The sequence below is a fragment of the Theobroma cacao genome, chromosome 3, assembly GCF_053813885.1.
Source record: "Theobroma cacao isolate CCN51 chromosome 3, ASM5381388v1, whole genome shotgun sequence".
NCBI classification, from domain to species: Eukaryota; Viridiplantae; Streptophyta; class Magnoliopsida; order Malvales; family Malvaceae; genus Theobroma; species Theobroma cacao.
Window position 1 is genome coordinate 7570217 of NC_142641.1, and position 22667 is coordinate 7592883.

At 34.2% G+C, this 22667-nt stretch overlaps 1 protein-coding gene across 1 annotated transcript; it reads left to right on the forward strand.

Annotated features, from left to right (window-relative positions):
- The first annotated feature begins 18532 nt into the window (after positions 1-18532).
- Positions 18533-19503, forward strand: LOC148763543 (zinc finger BED domain-containing protein RICESLEEPER 1-like). Its single transcript, XM_088804575.1, has 3 exons — positions 18533-18862; positions 18975-19284; positions 19403-19503. The coding sequence occupies exons 1-3, from the start codon at positions 18533-18535 to the stop codon at positions 19501-19503; spliced, it is 741 nt and encodes a 246-aa protein (XP_088660701.1).
- Positions 19504-22667: the final 3164 nt, after the last annotated feature.

Genomic DNA, 22667 nt, shown 5'->3' on the forward strand with positions numbered 1-22667 from the left:
CCTACCCTCATAGCACGTTTGGTTCACGGAATAGACAGGAATAGAATATAATAGCTATTATGTGGTAATAAAATAAGGTGAGAATAGAATAAAATAGGTATTATATAGTTTGGTATAACGAATGGAATAGAATAAGAATAATTATTATGATTTATTGCAGTGTTTGGTTAGTAACAATAACTTTGAAATAAGAAAGGAATAAAAAATAAAAAGATAAAAATACCCTTTAATATATATATATATAATTATATATTTTTATTTTATTTTTTAAATATTAATAATTAATAATTTAAATATTAATATTTTAGTATAGTTTAATTATTAATATTTTATTTATAATTTATATTATTATGATTTAAATATTAATAATTTTTTATTTTTTATTTATCCTCATTAAAAATTTAATATATTAATAATTTAATAAATAAAACATTAATATTTTAAAATATTGATATTATAATATTTTAATCATATTAATATTAATAATTTTTAAATTATATATAATATTAATATTTTAAAATTTATAAATAATTTTTTCTTTTTTATTCTATTTTTTTCCTTTTTCCTTTCTTCTTCTCCATGGGTCGGCCATCGGAAAGGTGACCGGTGTAATGAAATGCTGATCTGGAGCACCATATGCCAGATCTGGCCACTTAGGCCCTAGATTTGTACTTCTCGCGACTGGATTTGGCCATAGAGTGCCAAATCCAGTCGCAGGATCTGGTCAAGAAGCACCAGATCCGGTTCTTCTTGTGGCCAGATCTGGTTGGATTTTCGTTGAATCTTGTCAAAAAGGACTATATCGACGCTTTTCGACCCTATTCGATCGTGAAATCGCTGTCGTCACTGTTGTCGCTACCGCCAATGTTATCTCCGGTGATGAGTGCAAGTTAAAGAGAGAATGAGAGAGGAAAAAACGTGAGAAGAGAGAGAAAAAAAAAGGGAAAATGAGAAAAAAAAGAAATATTTATAGGTCTAGGGTTATAATATTTTTAAGTTATAAGGGGTATTTTAATTTTATCACATTTTAAGGCTATTCCCTCAATCATGGAATAGCAAAACCCATGGGGAAGCTTGGGTGTAGTTAAACTTGAGTTTTTCCCTTGTCATAAGGAATAGCTATTACTAGATGATAGTTATTCCTTATGACATTGCTTACCAAATGGAGGTAAAGCAAACACATGGGAATAGACAAGGAAAAGCTAAGCTATTCCTTGAACCAAACGTGAAGTCATTGGTATCATAATTATTTTTCATTCCAAGCATTGCTACAGTAATCTATAAAGAGCATTCTCTCAATATCTCCCTTTTCTTCTTATTTCTATTATTTCTTTTACAACACATTATCAGCATGATCATTAAAAGTGGAAGTCATTTTCTTGGTTCTTCATTAATCAATTAGATTTTGATTTTGTATACCATCAAGTCGACCTGAAGCTGAAAACGAACTTATAGTATCCCTCGGGACCCTAAAGCGACAGTGGGCCTCCAAGAACCCCTATAGTTGTCATAATTAATTTATAGGTCTATTTTTTTTGTATTTAGAATTATGGTAAATATCGAAAAGCCCACGTTCCATATCTTGAAAGTGAGTTGAAGCAATTATCTAACTTGGTACCTTGATGTGAAGATGCATCTCCAAAGGCAAGGTCTTGCTAATGCAATTATTATAAATGAGAAAGCAAATGACAAAAATAAGGCAAATGCACTGATCTTTATTCATCATCATCTACATGAGAGCTTGAAGACTCAATGTTTATTCATCCGAGACCCTAAGATCCTATAGACGAGGTTGAGAAAGAGGTATGATTATACTAAGACAATTATCCTCCCTTAGGCACAGTATGATTAACAGAATCTTAGGCTGCAAGACTACAAATCAGTGTCCAACTACAACTCAATGTTATTTGATATTGTTTTTTGGTTGGAGTTATGCAGTGTTAAGCTCACTGAATCAGATCTATTAGAGAAAACTTTTTCCATCTTCCATGCTTCAAATATTGTAATACAACAACAATACTGGTAACGTCAATTTAAAACGTACTCAAAGTTGATTTCTGTTCTCTTGACTGTAGAGCAGACTAATGAACTACTGCTCAAGAATCATGATCTTAGACTTGTAGGCTTGAAAGCATTGCCTATTGCAAATGCTAGCTTTAATAAGAGTACAAATCGAATTAAGGGCCGTGAACGCAAGCAATGGCATAACCCATGTAGGGGTAGCGAAAGACTTAACCACCCTAAGCAATTGAACCTTAGCCCAAATCATGGGAAAGGAAAGCAGCCCGTAAAGAAGCATGATGAACATATCTACCACCACTATGGCATGGTTGGACATTGGTCACATACCTATCATATGCCGAAGCACTTTGCTAATATTTACCAAGCACCCTGAAGGATAAAGGCAATCGTGTTGAGACTCACGCCATTGAGAATTCTACTACCATGACCAACGTTGAAGCTAACAATGCCTTTGTTAAGATGACTCCCCATGCTCTTGCAGAAGCATGAACATCCTTGGAAGTCTTCGATTTCTTCGAGGACCTTGATAGCTAAGATAAGGCACCAAAATGATGAAGGATAGCCTAAACTTAGGATCTTAAGATTTTAGTATTTTCCTCATTTTTTCCTTTTTCTAAATGTATTACCCTTGGTTAATTATTCCCAAGGAAGAACAATATAGTCATTTAATAAAATTATTATGAAATTGAATCCATATTTATTATTTGAAATTTTTAGTCGCATGACTAATTTGTAAATTTTTATGTTACTTGACACCTGCAGCTGTCAATACAAGAGCAAATGGGAACCACCGAGAAAAATAAAGATGTTTGTTTGTTTGATAGTGTAATGACAAATACCATACTTTGTGGCAAGCACTTTTTCTTGAGTGTGACCTTGCGTGAGGCAAATGTTCGTACAATATCAAGTCTCGTTGAGATTATTGATAACTTTATGAATGCCACAATTGTTCTACCAAATGGCACCACCTTACATATCGAGGATCATTACAAAGTAGTAGATCAAAGAGGAATCTACTTAGCTTCCAAGATGTACATCGTAATGAGTACCAACTTAAGACATTTTATGAGTAAAATAAGGAATGTATCTACATCACCTCTTATAAGGAATGTATCTACAATTTTTAGAAAGTATGTTAATTTCATGGTTCTCTAATAAGCGAAATAGTGTAGCTCAATCCATAATCGAAACTGAATATTTTGTTGTTGTTAGTTGTTGTGCACAAATTCTATGGATGAAACAACAATTAGAAGATTATGAAATAACTTTTAAAAAGATTCACATAAAGTGTCATAACACTAGTGCTATAAATCTCTCCAAGAAACCAATACATCATTCTAGGACCAAGCATATAGAAATTAGGCACCATTTTAATAGAGATCATGTTCAAAAGGAAGACATAATTCTTGAATATGTGAATTCACATGATCAATAGGTTAACATATTCACAAAACCACTAGACCATGAAAAATTTGATAAGATTAGAGCTAAACTAGGATTAATGAATATGCCTTAGTCCTATCTCTTTGCTTGATGTTACGATTATTTGCATGGTTATACATATGATACTATATACTAAGTAAATTTGCTATGTTTTCTTATTTTATTGCTAAAACATAACCTAAAAATGCTTTTAAAATTTTCTTAAATGTTTTGACAGGGAAGCATAAATGTAGGGGGACTTGTTCATAAGCAAATTTAGCTCTTAGTTTTTCATATTAAAAAGGGGAGAGAATGTTAGCTTTAAAATTGAGCTTAGTTTTAAAATGACAAAATTGAATGATCTAAATATGCTTTAAAACTAAATGCAAACGTTTTGAACTTAAAGAACATTCCTTAAAGTGTTTTGAAGTTATAAGTGAAAAGAAAAATCTATTTAAACACTTTAAAATACAATTCCAACTATTATAATTGACTTCTCAAAGTGATGCATCTGTTCGTTGTATATTAGAAAGCAATATTTCTTCTCTAGAACAAGAAGAATCGACTTATTAGTAAGGAAACATCAATTCTTAATGAAATAAAAAGCTATTGGAAGAGGAAGAATAGATGTTTAAAGAAGAAAAGGTCGTTTCTTGTTAAGGCAAAAACATAATGAAAAGACACTAGAAAATAAGAATCGACTTCTCAAGTATCCAATGATCGATTCTTAGATCTGTAAAGAAGAAAGATTGGAAACTTGTTGAAGAAGCAAAAAGGAAGAATATTACAAGGATGGAGAGTGAAATATCAAATTTGAAATGTCAATTTAACACTCAACGAATAAGAAAAATCGACTTCTAGATAAGGCAATGATCGACTCTCACAAAACAAAATTCTCTAGACTTGAAGTGAGACAGGAATAATCGACTACTCAAAAATGCACTAATCGCATTCTTAGCACAATAATTGAACATGTTAAACTACATAAAACCACAACAACCATTCTATTCGAACTCTTTAACAACACAATCACAACAACAAACGCATCATACATATACCAACACAATAACTAAACAATATATTCCAATATCTAGACCTGACAATTTTGGACACGACATGTTAACATGACACGAGAAAACATGAGTTAAACAGGTTATGGATTTACCCTTAACGTGTTTCGTATCTAAATGTGTCTGACACGTTTACTTAATCGTGTTATCGTGTTTAAACGTGTACACGTAACACGTTTATTAACCTGTTAAGCATTAATAGTTAAAGACTATTTTAACCTTATATAAATAATTTTAAATAATTATTTTAAAAAGTTTTTTTTAATTTTATAAAGGATATTAAGGTAACTATACATCCTTTAACCCTAATTTTTCACCTTTGGTTTTTATTTTGGATTGCCTCAGCCTTCACGACTAATGCACGGCGTACCACCAGACCACAGCACCACGGCACCGCCAGACCACTAGACCACGACACCACTAGACCACTAGATCTTTCTTCTTCACCAGATCTTTCTTCTTCACCAAATCTTTCTTCTCTTCTTCAATTTCTTTTTCCCTTTTCACTTCAGCAGCTTTAGATTGGGACTTGGGAGTGTTGAGCGAGTTTCTTCAGCAGGTTTTTCCCTTTTCACTGAAACAGAGGTAAGTAGTTTATTTTTACATTTTATTTTTCTTTTATTGGATTAATTTAAGGAACACAATACATTAGATTTGGGAGTTTGAAAGTTCGGTTGCCCAAACATTCCCCTTGTAAATCAGTCCATTGGTCGCCAACATTCCCCCATATCTTGTAGCCTTCTTCCATTAACTGCTTTCGAATTTCAGACTTGAAAACCACTGCACTTTTCCCTTTGAAAGCTTGGGTCCTGTTTGAAAGAAAACCAAAAAGATTTTAAATTAGTAATGACACTCAAATGGTTGGAATCTGTATCTTGTAATTGACATTTGGATGTGTCTGATATAACTCCAAATTAAGATAAAGTCTTGTATTATGCATGTTGACTCTTTCTCACAAAATTTCACCCATCTAAGCAGTTGGCTTCATTTTTCGACCAAAGCGAAACCTTAGGTTATTTTGTAGTTTGTGATTTAAATGTTATAGTATCTGACAGATATTCAAATTAAAATTACATGAATCTAATTGACTCATTCTGATAAGGTTTCAGAGTAAGCTGAGTGTGTATTGATGAATGTTACTGACATTGTGCTATAAGAACTTCAGCTGTGATACTTCCTTTGGATTTTTCTATTGATATGAGTAGGTTGATTTAAACAGATGCCAAGCTTTATTATTTATTTTTTTTAATTTAATATGTATTTTTGTTGAACATTATAAAATTCGCCTAGATAACTACACTTAATTTTCAATGTTTTATTTCTTTTTTAGTGAGAGAAACATTGAATTTTTAAACTTACTCTTCATCAATCACGTGTTATGTGGCAATATTTTTGATGTTATTTATATTGTTGATGGTTGCAAATGGAATTTGATAATATCAATGTTTCTTTTGAATCAAATGTTCATTTTCTAGAGGAATCTGATGATTGTCTACAGATTGATCAATTGGGAGCAACAAATGAAAAGAAGCCATGCCAACCTAAAAAACGAAAGTTAACTTCAAAGCTTTGGACATTCTTTGAACGTTTGCCAGAAAAGAACTCAAGTGATGGAAAATCAAAAGTAAAGTGCAAGCTTTGTGGGTATATTTTGAATTATGAAAGTAAGTATGGGACAAGTAATTTGAAACGTCATAATGATAATTGTGTTAGGAAAGACACACGTGATATAGGTCAAATGATATTTTCTAAAGAACATAATTCAATGTTAATGAGGTCTTCAAAGTTTGATCCTAAAAAGTTTTGTGAATTAGTGGTAGCTGCAATTGTGATGCATAATTTGCCTTTATCATTTGTGGAGTATACTGGCATTAAGTCTATGTTGTCTTATTTGCGTGAAGATGTTGTTCTGATCTCCAGGAACACTGTTAAAGCTCATATAATTAAGATGCATAAAAGAGAAAAATGTAAGATACAATCCTTGCTTCAAGAATCACCTGGGAGGATTTGTTTGACTTTTGATTTGTGGACTTCTATTGTTATTGATGGGTATATGTGTCTTACTGCTCATTTTGTTGACAAAAATTAGGTTCTACAGAAAAGAAACTTGAATTTTTCCTTTATGCCACCTTCACACAGTGGTGTTGCTTTGAGTGAAAAGATTTATGCATTGTTAGTTGAATGGGAAATTGAAAGTAAATTGTTTTCAATAACATTGGATAATGCTTCTGCAAATGATACTTTTGTTGATTTGTTGAAAGTGCAATTGAATATGAGAAAGTAACTTTTAGGAGGAGGCAAGTTTTTTCATATAAGATGTTGTGCTCATATATTTAATTTGATTATGCAAGATGGTTTGAAATAAGTTAATAGTGCGATCCAAAAAGTGAGGGAAAGTATTAAGTATGTGAAAGGTTCTCAAGGGAGAAAACAAAAGTTTTTAGAGTGTGTGAGCCTAGTGAATTTGAATGCAAAAAGAGGCTTAAAACAAGATGTGCCAACTAGGTGGAACTCTACATTTCTCATGCTTGAAAGTGCACTTTATTTTCGCTTAGCCTTTTCTCATTTGGAAATTAGTGATTCAAATTTCAAGCATTATCCATCTAAAGATGAGTGGGATAGTGTAAAACCCAACCCTATAAATACATGTCATGACACACATGCACTGAGTAGCATGTTATTATGCTAGGGAAGCACCTAAGAAAAGACAAAATCCGGTATTGTACTTAACGGTACATTTGAGTTGATTTAACCTCAAACTAGTTCAAATAGGAATCATAGGATGAAATATAATATTTTACAATCTAGGAATGACTAAAAATGATTGTTCGGAGTTTGAGGGTTCATTAGGGGTAAAATTGAAAATTTTGATGTTTAGGGGTAAAATAGTCATTTTGCCACTTACGATAATAATTTGATAATGGAGTGAACTTTTTGACCAAGATTAACTATTTGGAGTATAATTTAATGATAGGAAGTGAAAAAGTTTAATTCTGGTGATTTCTGGAGTGTAGGGGCAAAATCGTAATTTTACCACTCGCGGACAAAATTTGAGATTTTGAGAGAATTTAGATCAAATTTGACAAATTGGAGATTGGTATGAGTCTAAGGGATGAAAAATATGTCTATGGACAATTTTTCAATTTTTTGGGTAAAAATGTAATTTTTCACTTTTACGGGGGCAATAGTGTAAATTTCAAAAATTACTCCACCGAGACTTTGGATAAGTCTGAGAATTTTATCTAAGCTATGGATATGTGGGACAAGTGTATGGTGAAAATTTGGAAACAAATGGATGAAATTTTAAAAATGGGCGAATGGGAAAGTGACACGTGTCATTTTTTAAAATGAAATAATATTATTTTAATGAAAAGTCAGCCCATTTAAAGCCCATTTTAAGTGCTGGCCGGCCATAAGGAAGAACAAGAGAGGAAATAGAGAGGAAAGGAAGAAAAAAAGAAAAACCAAAGAGAAACAAGAAAATTCAAAGGGGAATTCGCGGTTTTCGACCGTTTACGCGTCTAACGGTAAGATTTTTCGATTTTAGCTTGATTTCTACCTTTCCTATGCCTTTATTTCCATTTAGCATGCTTGAGGAGAGAGATCAAAAAGTGATATCAAGGGCTGGACGAAATTCTAGGGGAGAGAAATTGAAATTTTTAGGTTTTGCTTTTTAGTTAAATTGATAGTTTTAGTTAGTTAAATGTGTTTAGAAATTAAATTGGGCAAGAAATCATTAAATTTTCACAATACCCACTCTTGGCTGGATGCTCAATGCTGTACAATGATGATGAATTGATTTTATTCTAAGGGAAATGAAGAGAAAATGATGAAAAACGATTAAACGTGATAGAAAAACAAAGTAGAAAATTAACCGAGTTAATGTCTCATTTTTGGCTGAATTTTTCAAGGAAGGGAGTGAGCTGATTTTGTTGTTTTTAGAAGGTTATTGGCTGATATTTAATGATTAGAAATGTTGGAGAGAGAATGGGATGATTTAGAGCTAAAATGGAGCGCGTTAGCAATTTATCGGGCAATGTGCCAAAAATAGGTTAATACCGCGTTTAAGCCGTTTTAGGCTATTGCATTTCATACCATGCATTAGTATAGGATTTAAGTTAATTATATAGTGATTTAGCATCAATGTGATGAATTGTGTAAATTTTTGTAATGTGTCTAGGAGGAGAGCCTTCCGGAAAAGGCAAAGAAGTCGTACCCGATGAGTAGTGATCGGGGCGCTTAGAAAGCTTTTAGTTTGTACAAATGGTGAGTAAACTTATTATTATTGTAAATTATCTAGAGTTTATTTTTAAATGCCCTTTATGTATTTTATGAAATGAAAACGAGATTAAAACGGGATTTTTTGATGTTTTAGGAATAAATGTGACAAATAAAAATATATTGTATTGATTATGAAATTGAGTAATTGGAGGTTGCAAATTGACTTGAAAAATATATATTTTCCTAGGAATGACTTATGAGAAATGAGTATATGTGGCTATATTTTGTGAGTGCATTGGGAAATTTATGTAAGTTGTTTTTACTATGTAGGCTGGATAAATAAATAAAAGCCACGTTATACTGTCAAAATTTTATTAAAATTTGTGGGTTAGTCACTGCAGTGACGGGTTTCCGTGGACTGCCTATTAGAAGGGAACGGTAAACCCAGTTATATAGTTACTTTGATTGTAGAGGCGAGGAGGGTAACTCCCGGGGTAGTATTAGAGCTCACTTCACGTCGAACCCCCACGTGAATGTGTAACTCGGCCAACGCCAAAGGACGGCTTGTTTTAAAAATAAAAATGTGTTTCATGTGTGAATATTTTAACACCCTTGGCGGACTTAGTTAGATGCCTCGGCCAAGGTATCCCCGAGGATTAGTTTTGGCTTGAGCCTTGTTTTAATAAAAGACATAAGCCTTAACAACTGTTTTGGTAAATTACAAATATTTTATGGTTTAAGAAATAAATTGGAAACATTATGAAATTGGTTGAAATTTGTTGTTTAAACTTGCCTCCATTTTACTCGCCTTTAGATATTTATGATAATGTCTGTTTACTCATTGGGATTTTATAATCTCACCACCCTCATTTCCTCTCATTTCAGGTTTAGTATAGACTGTAGATAGCTGATCTCATCGAGGACTACCATTGGATCTGCATTTTCCAAACTGTAGGTTCACAGTCCTCTTTACTTTTGTTTATTCGGGGGCCCTCTTGTTATTGTAAATTAAATTAAATATTTTGGCTTACTATATTTTAGTATGTATAAATTTATTTAGCTTTTACGCTATAACAATTATTCACGTATAACTCTATAAATATTGTTTTATAAGAAAATAAAATATTTCCCTTAATATTTCTTTTATTTTCTTATTATATTCAAATAACCGTAATTTCGTTTTAAATGAAGATTTTAGACTTTTAAACTCATTTTGAATATGAATTATGTGTTTTGTACTTGTATATTACGTTTTACCCAATTTCGAAATTTTTGAGAAAAAAATGACCAAAATACCCCTGTGTGGCGAAAATTTTATTTTGATTACTTTTGATCTAAAATAGTGTATATTCTCTAAAAACTCGATATTTAACAACGATTGCTCACAGAAAAGGAAAGAAACTGATATGTAAGCCTTGTGGGGTTTCGGTTGGCATTCCGGATAATGAGTGTCAATCGGGACGTCGCGACGATTGTCATGGGCTTGAGGGAGGTTCCGGGTCGTGACAATTTGATTGGTATCAGAGCTTTTGGTTTTAAAGATAAGAGTTTTTTGTTTTAAAGTGATTTTAAAAATTTACAGTATCAGTGTGGCCCCGGATTAAGTTAGATTAAGTTGAATAGAATGTATGCATTTTCATATAGAGCCTAAGGTTCCCTAAGCTTGCTTGTTTTCTCTTATAGATTATTATGCCTCCTCGACGCGGACGCCCATCTCTCACTAGATCGGTTAGGAGGGAAAAAGGTCGTTCCCAACGTCGTCAGCTAGATGCAGTAGGGGAAGAATCGGCTGCGTCTACCATTCGGGCAGCACCTGCTGCTGAGCAGGCCGATAGTCCTCCACATCCTCCACCTCTTCCGCCACCTACTGGTATTCCCGCCATGCCTACTGAGGTAGCACAAGCATTGGCAGCTTTCTTTACCGCAATCGTTGGTGGAGCTCAGATTGGTCAAGTTCCACCTATAGTACCACCAGTTACTCCTTTAGTTTCACCACCGGTACAAGATGTATCCATTTCCAAGAAGCTAAAGGAGGCTAGACAGCTCGGTTGTGTGTCTTTCGCGGGTGAGTTGGATGCCACTGTGGCAAAGGACTGGATTAATCAGGTTTCAGAGACTCTCTCTGATATGAGATTAGACAACGACATGAAGCTGATGGTGGCTACGAGATTATTAGAGAAGAGGGCTCGTACTTGGTGGAATTCAGTGAAGTCCCGTTCCACTACTCCTCAGACGTGGTTCGATTTTCTCAAGGAATTCGATGGTCAGTATTTCACTTATTTTCATCAGAAAGAAAAGAAGAGAGAATTTCTGAGTTTGAAATAGGGAAATCTAACTGTAGAGGAGTACGAGACTCGTTTTAACGAGTTGATCTTATATGTGCCGGATTTGGTGAAATTTGAGCAAGATCAAGCCAATTATTTCGAAGAAGGGCTCCGTAATGAGATTAGAGAGCGGATGACAGTGACTAGTAGGGAGCCGCATAAGGAGGTGGTACAGATGGCTTTACGGGTTAAGAAGCTCGCGATTGAGAATAGGAGGATTCGGACTGAGTTTGCAAAAAGGAGGAATCTTGGTATGTCTTCTAGTCAGCCAGTAAAAAGAGGCAAGGACTCAGCGATTTCAGGGAGTACTACTTCTATTTTCGTGACATCTCCTCGACCTCCATTTCCACCATCACAACAGAGACCTTCAAGGTTTAGCATATCTGCTATGACTGGTTTTGGGAAGAGTTTTGGAGGTTCTGACCGATGCAAAAATTGTGGGAATTATCATAGTGGGCTATGTAGAGGGCCAACAAGATGTTTCCAATGTGGATAGACGAGTCATATTAGGAGTAATTGCCCACGGTTAGGACGAGCCACTGTAGTTGCATCATCTTCACCAGCTCACATTGATATGCAGATGAGAGATTCTTCTGGGTTGCCACCGAGACAGGGAGTGGTCATACGGTCCGGTGTGGAGAGTAATACCCCGGCACATCCATCTTCGAGACCACAGACTCGTACCTCGACAAGAGTTTTCGCAGTGACAAAAGATGAAGCACGGGTCTGACCTGAAGTAGTGACAGGTACTATGTCTTTATTTGATAAAGATATTTATGTTTTGATAGATTCTGGCTCAGATAAGTCTTATGTAAGCACCACATTTGCATCAATTGCTGATAGAAATCTGTCATCATTAGAGGAAGAAATTGTAATTCACACCCCTTTAGGAGAAAAATTAGTTAAAAATAGTTGTTATAGAGACTGTGAGGTAAGGGTAGGCGAGGAAGAATTTAGGGGTGACTTAATTCCTCTAGAGATCTTGGATTTTGATCTAATATTGGGTATGGACTGGTTAACTGCACATCGGGCGAACGCGGATTGTTTCCGAAAGGAAGTTGTTCTTCGAAATTCGGAGGGAGCAGAGATTGTGTTTGTAGGGGAACGCCGAGTATTACCGTCCTGTGTAATCTCAGCCATCAAAGCTTCGAAATTAGTACAGAAAGAGTATTCGGCTTATTTGGCATACGTGATTGATACTTCAAAGGGGGAACCTAAGTTAGAGGATGTCCCGATAGTAAGCGAGTTTACTGATGTATTTCCTGATGATTTACCGGGACTGCCTCCTGATCGAGAGCTTGAGTTCCCTATTGATTTACTTTCGGGTACCGCACCTATTTCTATCCCTCCATATAGAATGGCTCCGGTAGAGTTGAAGGAACTAAAAGTCCAGTTGCAAGATTTAATGGATAAAGGTTTCATTCGCCCTAGCATTTCTCCTTGGGGAGCACCAGTTCTATTTGTCAAGAAGAAGGATGGCACTCTTCGATTGTGTATTGATTACCGTCAACTGAACCCACTGACCATCAAGAATAAATATCTTTTACCCCGGATAGATGATCTGTTTGATCAATTATGAGGTGCTATGGTATTCTCTAAGATTGATTTGAGATCTGGGTACTATCAGTTGAGGATTAAGGAGCAGGATGTACCCAAGATTGCTTTCAGGACGCGTTATGGGCATTATGAGTTTCTGGTGATGCCATTTGGTTTGACTAATGCCTCGACAGTTTTTATGGATCTCATGAACAGGGTGTTCCATCCAAACTTGGATAAGTTTGTGATAGTATTCATAGCTGACATCCTGGTTTATTCGAAGAATGATGATGAACATGCTATCCATTTGCACATTGTGTTGCAAACTTTGTGCGAGAGACAACTCTATGCCAAGTTCTCTAAATGTGAATTCTGGTTAAAGGAAGTGGTTTTCTTGGGACATGTGGTGTCTGGAGCTGGAATTTATGTCGATCCCAAGAAGATTGAGGCAATCTTACAATGGGAGCAACCGAGAACGGTAACTGAGATTCGTAGTTTCCTTGGCTTAGCTGGTTATTACCGGAGATTTGTTCAGAGATTTTCTTTGATAGCAGCTCCTCTGACTCGTCTAACTCGTAAGGGAGCTAAGTTTGTGTGGGATGATGTTTGTGAGAATCGATTTCAGGAGCTAAAGAACCAGTTAACCTCCGCTCTCGTTTTAACACTTCCTGTTAATGGTAAGGGATTTGTAGTATATAGTGATGCCTTAAAGTTGGGGTTGAGGTGCGTATTGATGCAGGATGAAAAAGTTGTGGCTTATGCTTCTAGACAGTTAAAGAGGCATGAAGTAAATTACCCTACCCATGATTTAGAGTTAGCAGCAGTGGTGTTTGCTTTAAAAATCTAGAGGCATTACTTGTATGGTGAGCATTGTCTGATATTTACGGATCACAAGAGTTTAAAATATTTGCTCACCCAAAAAGAGCTTAATTTGAGGCAAAGGCGATGGTTTAAGTTGATAAAAGATTATGACTTGGTGATAGACTATCATCCGCGAAAGGCAAACGTTGTAGCTGATGCCTTAAGTCGTAAGTCTTCATCGTCTTTAGCAGCACTTCAGAGTTGTTATTTTCCAGCATTAATAGAGATGAAATCTCTTGGGGTCCAGTTGAGAAATGGTGAGGATGGATCCTTATTGGCAAACTTCATTGTGCGACCTTTGTTACTTAATCAGATCAAGGACATTCAGAGGTCTGATGATGAGTTAAGAAAAGAAATTCAAAAACTGACCGATGGGGGAGTTAGTGAGTTTAGATTTGGAGAGGATAACGTCTTGATGTTTAGAGATCGAGTTTGTGTTCCTAAGGGAAACCAGTTGAGACAGGCGATCATGGAAGAAGCCCATTCATCTGCCTATGCATTACATCCCGTAAGCACCAAGATGTATAGGACTATCAGGGAGAATTATTAGTGGCTGGGTATGAAACGAGACGTAGCAGAATTCGTAGCAAAGTGTCTCGTATGTCAGCAAGTTAAGGCGGAGCATCGGAGGCCAACAGGTACACTTTAATCTTTACCTATTCCCAAGTGGAAATGGGAGCATGCAACTATGGATTTTGTTTTGGGACTACCGCGGACACAGAGGGGAAAGGATGCAATTTGGGTGATCGTAGATCGGTTGACTAAGTCCGCTCACTTTTTAGCTGTCCATAGTACATACTCTATTGAGAAGCTGACTCAAATCTATATAGATGAGATTGTGAGGCTACATGGAGTTCCCGTTTCTATAGTGTCAGACCGAGATCCTCGATTCACTTCTCAATTTTGGCCAAAATTTCAGGAAGCTCTTGGAACTAAGTTGAGATTTAGTACTGCTTTTCACCCACAGACGGATGGTCAATCCGAAATGACCATTCAGACCTTGGAGGATATGTTACGGGCTTGTGTCATTGACTTTATTGGGAGTTGGGACAGACATTTGCCATTGGTGGAGTTCACGTATAATAACAGTTTTCAGTATAGTATTGGGATGGCACCATACGAGGCTTTGTATGGCAGGAAGTGCCGAACTTCGCTCTGTTGGGATGAAGTAGGTGAAAGGAAGTTAGTGAGCGTGGAATTGATCGATCTAACTAATGACAAGATCAAGGTTATACGAGAGAGGCTAAAGGTAGCCCAGGATAGGCAGAAGAGCTATGCAGATAAACGGAGAAAAGACTTGGAATTTGAGATCGATGATAAAGTTTTTCTTAAGGTTTCTCCTTGGAAAGGTAATAATTTGGATACTTTGAAGTATTAAATCTTATTGATTATACTATCATGATAAATTATGGTGTTTTATTGGATAATGAAAGGTGTGATCCGATTTGCAAAGCGAGGAAAGCTCAATCCGAGATACATCGGACCTTTTCGTATTATTGAAAGAATTGGGCCAGTGGCGTATAGACTAGAACTACCTCCAGAGTTAGATCAGATTCACAACGTTTTCCATGTCTCCATGCTTAAGAAATATGTACCAGATCCCTTTCACATCCTCGAAGCACCTCCGATCGAGTTGCATGACGATTTGAAGTTCGAGGTGCAACCTGTGAGTATCTTGGATCGAAAGGATCGAGTATTGAGGAACAAGAGTATTTCAATGGTCAAAGTGTTGTGAAAAAGTGCTCGAATGGAGGAAATGACATGGGAAGTAGAGCATCAAATGAGGAACCAATACCCGCATTTATTTGTCGAATCTGGTAAGTGAAATTTTGAGGTCAAAATTTTATTTTAAGGGGGGTAGAATTGTAAAACCCAACCCTATAAATACATGTCATGACATACATGCACTGAGTAGCATGTTATTATGCTAGAAAAATACCTAAGAAAAGACGAAACCTGGTATTGTACCTAACGGTACATTTGAGTTGATTTAACCTCGAACTAGTTCAAATAGGAATCATAGGATGAAATATAATATTTTACAGTCCAAGAATGACTAAAAATGATTGTTCAGAGTTCGAGGGTTCATTAGGGGTAAAATTGAAAATTTTGATGTTTAGGGGTAAAATCGTCATTTTGCCACTTACGATAATAATTTGATAATGGAGTGAAATTTTTGACCAAGATTAACTATTTGGAGTATAATTTAATGATAGGAAGTGAAAAAGTTTAATTTTGGTGATTTCTGGAGTGTAGGGGCAAAATCGTAATTTTACCACCCGCGGATAAAATTTGAGATTTTGAGAGAATTTAGATCAAATTTCACAAATTGGAGAATGGTATGAGTATAAGGGATGAAAAATATGTCTATGGGTAATTTTTCAGTTTTTTTGGCAAAAATGTAATTTTTCACTTTTACGGGGGTAAAAGTGTAAATTTCAAAAATTACTCCACCGAGACTTTGGATAAGCCTGAGAATTTTATCTAAGCTATGGATATGTGGAACAAGTTTATGGTGAAAATTTGGAAACAAATGGATGAAATTTTAAAAATGGGCCATTGGGAAAGTGACACGTGTCATTTTTTTAATGAAATAATATTATTTTAATGAAAAGTCAGTCCATTTAAAGCCCATTTTAAGTGCTGGCCGGCCATAAGGAAGAACAAGAGAGGAAATAGAGAGGAAAGGAAGAAAAAAAGAAAAACCAAAGAGAAACAAGAAAATTCAAAGGAGAATTCACGATTTTCGACCGTTTACGCGTCTAACGGTAAGATTTTTCAATTTTAGCTTGATTTCTACCTTTCCTATGCCTTTATTTCCATTTAGCATGCTTGAGGAGAGAGATCAAAAAGTGATATCAAGGGCTGGACGAAATTCTAGGGGAGAGAAATTGAAATTTTTAGGTTTTGATTTTTAGTTAAATTGATAGTTTTAGTTAGTTAAATGTGTTTAGAAATTAAATTGGGCAAGAAATCATTAAATTTTCACAATACCCACTCTTGGCTGGATGCTCAATGCTGTACAATGATGATGAATTGATTTTATTCTAAGGGAAATGAAGAGAAAATGATGAAAAACGGTTAAACGTGATAGAAAAACAAAGTAGAAAATTAACCGAGTTAATGTCCCATTTTTGGCCAAATTTTCCAAGGAAGGGAGTGAGCTGATTTTATTGTTTTTAGAAGGTTATTGGCTGATATTTAATGGTTAGAAATGTTGGAGAGAGAATGGGATGATTTAGAGCTAAAATGAAACGCGTTAGCAATTTATCGGGCAAAATGTCAAAAATAGGTTAATACCGCGTTTAAGCCGTTTTAGGCTATTGCATTTCATACCATGCTTTAGTATAGGATTTAAGTTAATTATATAGTGATTTAGCATCAATGTGATGAATTGTGTAAATTTTTGTAATGTGTCTAGGAGGAGAGCCTTCCGAAAAAGGCAAAGAAGTCGTACCCAACGAGTAGTGATCGGGACGCTTAGAAAGCTTTGAGTTTGTACAAACGATGAGTAAACTTATTATTATTGTAAATTATCTAGAGTTTATTTTTAAATGCCCTTTATGTATTTTATGAAATGAAAACGAGATTAAAACGGGATTTTTTGATGTTTTAGGAATAAATGTGACAAATAAAAATATATTGTATTGATTATGAAATTGAGTAATTGGAGGCTGCAAATTGACTTGAAAAATATATATTTTCCTAGGAATGGCTTATGAGAAATGAGTATATGTGGCTATATTTTGTGAGTGCATTGGTAAAATTTATGTAAGTTGTTTTTACTATGTAGGCTGGATAAATAAATAAAAGCCACGTTATACTGTCGAAATTTTATTAAAATTGGTGGGTTAGTCACTGCAGTGACGGGTTTCCGTGGACTGCCTATTAGAGGGGCACGGTAAACCCAGTTATATAGTTACTTTGGTTGTAGAGGCGATGAGGGCAACTCCCAGGGTAGTATTAGAGCTCACTTCACGTCGGATCCCCACATGAATGTGTAACTCGGCCAACGCCAAGGGACGACTTGTTTTAAAATTAAAAATGTGTTTCACGTGTGAATATTTTAACACCCTTGGCGGACTCGGTTAGATGCCTCGACCAAGGTATCCCCGAGGATTAGTTTTGGCTTGAACCTTATTTTAATAAAAGACATAAGCCTTAACAACTGTTTTGGTAAATTACAAATATTTTATGGTTTAAGAAATAAATTGGAAACATTATGAAATGGGTTGAAATTTGTTATTTAAACTTGCCTCCATTTTACTCGCCTTTAGATATTTATGATAATGTCTGTTTACTCATTGAGATTTTATAATCTCAGCACCCTCCTTTCCACCCATTTCAGGTTCAGTATAGACTGTAGATAGCTGATCTCATCGAGGACTACCATTGGATCTGTATTTTTCAAACCGTAGGTTCACAGTCCTCTTTACTTTTGTTTATTCGGGGGCCCTCTTGTTATTGTAAATTAAATTAAATTAAATATTTTGGCTTACTGTATTTCAGTATGTATAAATTTATTTAGCTTTTATGCTATAAAAATTATTCACGTATAACTCTATAAATATTGTTTTATAAGAAAATAGAATATTTCCCTTAATATTTCTTTTATTTTCTTATTATATTCAAATAACCGTAATTTCGTTTTAAATAAAGATTTTAGACTTTTAAACTCATTTTGAATATGAATTATGTGTTTTGTACTTGTATGTTACGTTTTACCCAATTTCAAAATTTTTGAGAAAAAAATGACCAAAATACCCCTGTGTGGCGAAAATTTTATTTTGATTGCTTTTGATCTAAAATAGTGTATATTCTCTAAAAACTCGATATTTAACAAAGATTGCTCATAGGAAAGGAAAGAAACTGATATGTAAGCCTTGCGGGGTTCCGGTTGGCATTCCGGATAATGAGTGTCAATCGGGACGTCGCGGCGAATGTCATGGGCCTGAGGGAGGTTCCGGGTCGTGACAGATAGAATTGAGAAACTTAGCAAGTTCTTAAGTGTATTTTACTTATGTGTTTTCTAGTACAAAGTATCCCACAACCGACTTGTACTTTCTTTTTATATTCATGGCATTCATGACCTTGGAAGAACATATGAGTGGAGATGATGTTTATTTGAAAAATATGGCTACTCAAATGTTTTTTAAGTTTGAGAAGTATCGGTCTGAATTTAGTTTGATTTTAGCTATAGTTGTGATATTTGATCCTCGGTACAAGATTCAATTTGTGGAATGGAGTTACACAAAGCTTTATGGGAGTGATTCAACTGAATTTAAAAAGGTTAAAGATCATTTATTTGCTCTTTATGATGAATATGCTGTCAAGGTTCCTAATACTCCATCTTCTTTAAATGACACACCTTGTGATGAGAAAAACGTGCACAAGGGAAAAAAACAAGTTCTTGAAGGTAATTCTTTTTATTTTTGAAGTATTATTTGTTATTGAATTTAATTTTCTATTGTTGTTTTTTATTTTAATATTTTTTAATTGTTTTGTTTTTATTAATTAGGAGTTTGACAATTTTCAACATGAGTTTGAGACTGCGAATAATAAATCTCAACTGAAGCAATATTTGGATGAACAAAGGATTGAAGCGACAATTGAATTAGATATTTTACAATTTTGGAAGACCAATCAGTTTCGTTATCCTGAGGTTTCTGCCATGGCTCGAGATATCTTGGCCATTCCTTTATCGACAGTGGCTTTCGAGTCTGCTTTTAGTGTTGGCGGTAAAGTTCTTGATCAATATCGGAGCTCACTTAAACCAGATGTTGTGGAGTCAATTTTATGTTGTAAGGATTGGCTATTTGGGGAAACTGGTATTACATTCTTTCATTTATTTTTGGCTATGTTTCTTTTGTTTAAATGCATGATTAGAGTAAGTTTGAGTTATTTAATTATTTTTAATAAATATTTTTTATATCGTAACATATGTAGAAATAGATATGAACAGTATTACCTCGAATGTCATAAATTTAGAAATTAGTAAGGAAGAAAAGTCATCAACCGAATGCTCTAATACTGTTGATGTCAATTAATCATCAATGAAAAGGTATGCTTTGAGCTAACTTTGACATTTTATTTAACTTTTTCTATATTGATTTAATTTTATTAGTATATTGTTTTCATTTTATTATTAGATTTTGTAATGTCGAAATGATGTGACATTGGAGCACTAGTTTTCAATTTTGATTTGTTCATGGTTGATGATGTGGTTAATGATGTGTTTTTAATTATGATTGAAAATTATGAATGATTTTTAATATTATTAGTGTTTGAAGGTTTGATGTGAAATTGTTAATGATGTATTTTATCATATTATATGATAATGAATTTTATGTATGTTATTTGTATTAATTTTTATTATATTTGATGTTATTATTATTTTTGTTTTGTTATAATTATTTTTATAATTATAGATTTTAAATTTAAATAATAAAATTATATTTAATTGTAAATATTTTTATTTAATCGTGTTAAACGTGTTAATCGTATTAAACATGTCATTAATCGTGTCGTGTCTTATATTGACACGTTTAATAAACGTGTTAATCGTGTCGTGTTGTGTTACACGTGTATTAAATATATACATATACGTGTTTTAAATTTAAGACACGAATATTAAACGTGTCGTGTCCTTATTTAGTCTTAACGTGTTTCGTGTCTAATCGTGTTTAACACGTTTACGACACGTTAACATGAATTGCTAAGTCTACCAATATCACAATGACTAAACATGGTTAATTACAAAAAATCACAACAACCATTCTCCTTGCGTTCTTCAACAACACAATCACATCAACAAACACACCATATATACCAACAAAATAGTCAAACAATATATTCCAATATCACAAGAACCAAACATGTTTAATTACACAAAATCACAACCATTCTATTCACATTCTCCAACAATAGATATCACAACAACAAATGCATAATAACAATTCATATGTAAATATATTAATGCAAATTAAGAACACATAACATTCTCATCGCATGTATGTCAGAAGGTAAGGAACCACTTATGTTTCATCACGCTTCCTTTATTCTTTTCAAGCGGTTTTCCTTGGCCTTTTGAGATTGACACTACCACTCATTGATGCCCCAAACATTATCAATGAGGGCATCCTAGACTTTTGTCGTGATCTAGGCTTGAGGCATCTCTTTCGTCTAGATGATGTTTTTAACGTTGACCTCATTTTGAGCTTTTTTACGCTCGTTCCCTAAAAGATCCTTCAAACGATCTTTACAAATTTTCTCTCATATTTTTTGATCCATTAAAGCATTTGTAAAGGCTCGCATAAAAGACTCATATGTAAAAAAATAAAGTATTAGTGTTAAAACCAATAAAATATATTTTTTTCAATAACAATTAATATTTTACTGAAAATATCACATGGTACCTCAAATTTTCTCCACATCTAATGCTTTACATCGTCTAGAACAACCTTCCAAGTATGTTAGGCACCACTGAAGTGACTCTTAATTATTCTCGTGATTGGTGGAGCCACTTCAATCTTTACAATCGTACTGTAATGTAATTATATGCATCATTAAAAGATATAGTCTAAATAATTAATAGTTGTATTTGTTTTAGAGTTATGAAATTACCTCTTTCTAACCAAAGTCAAATGTAAACGTTGCTTCGAATTGATAGGAGTGGGTAGCCGTATGTTACGATCCGAAACTCCCATCGAGTCCGTGACAACCGCCGTGACGTCTCGATTGACATTCATTACCCGAAATGTCAATCGGAACCCCGCAAAGCTTTAATATCAGCTTCTCATTTCCCCTGTGGGTAACTGTTTCCAAATACCACATTCTAAAAGATTTTAAACTGTTTCCAACTTAAACAAATAAAATAATGATTTTCGTCTCACAAGGGTATTGTGGTCATTAATCCCAAAAATCTCAAAATCATCTAAAAATATAGTATGTAAGTGGAAAACACATATTTCATAATTAAAAATAAATTTGGATGTCTAAAACATTCGTTTAAAATGGAATTATGACTGTTATAATAAAATAAAAATATTAAATAAAATATTCAATTTTCACATAAAACGATATTTTAAGAACGCTGCATAAATAATTTTTATAGCATAAAAGCAAAATAAATTCTTACATACCGTAATACAGATAACCAAAGTATAGAATTTAATTTACAGTGACACGTGGGCCCACGAATGACCAAAAGTATCAAAAGAAATGAACCTACAGTTTTTGGATGTGGCAAGTTCAACTGTAATCCTCGTCGATATCAGTTATCTACAATCTATTCTGAGCCTGAAATGGGTGGAAATGAGGGTGGTGAGATTATAAAATCCCAGTGAGTAAACAAACATCACTCAAAATATCTAAAGTCGAGTAAAAGGAGACTATTAAAACATTTCATCAAACTGTAATTTATCATCTTTCAACTTATTTCAACCAAATGAAATCAATTTATTTAAAGCAAGTAATCAGTATGGCTTATGAATTTCTTAAAAAGCTTGGCTCATGCCAAAAATTATTATCATACTTAGTTATCTGGGATACCTTGGTCGAGGGCTATCCCAACTGAGTCCACCAAGGCTATTAGAAAGTCATGTTTTTATTTTGAAAATATAGCCGTTCCTTGGCGTTGGTCGAGTTCTCGTTCACGTGGTGGTTTGGCGTGAAATGAACTTTAAAGTTATACCTCGGGAGTTACCCTACTCGCCTCTCCAACCGAGGTAAAAATATTATAGGATTCCGTGCCCCTCTAATAGGCTAGTCCACAGAACCCAGCCCACTGCAGCAGGTCAAACCCACCATATAATAAAATTTTGACAGCATGACAGGGCTAAGATATTACTACCCAGCCTGCAAAGGTAAAATAAAGCAATTCATACAATTCATAAAAAATACAGCCCAGCCAGTCATGCCAATACAATAACATAAGTCATTAATTCAATTTTAAATTTACAACATATCAGTGGTCTCCAATTACTCTATTTTCAAAATCGTTATTTCAATTCAAGACAATTTATAAAATATTTTCATTTAAACTCATTTTGTTTACAAAACATAAAAATTTACCATTTTAACTCATTTTCATAAAATTCACCAAAATCGAATAAAAACATACTTTAGATAATTAAAATTATGGTAAGGTTACTCACCGTGTCTAGAGTGGAAATTTTCGAAATACTCAGACTATTGGTCCTCGGGTGCAATT

Excerpts from the sequence above, each read along its gene's own strand:
- LOC148763543 (XM_088804575.1), top strand. The coding sequence starts at position 18,533 with ATGGCATTCATGACCTTGGAAGAACATATGAGTGGAGATGATGTTTAT. Across the intron at positions 18,863-18,974 it reads TGCACAAGGGAAAAAAACAA|GAGTTTGACAATTTTCAACA; the intron begins GTTCTTGAAGGT and ends TTTATTAATTAG. Across the intron at positions 19,285-19,402 it reads TTGGCTATTTGGGGAAACTG|AAATAGATATGAACAGTATT; the intron begins GTATTACATTCT and ends TAACATATGTAG.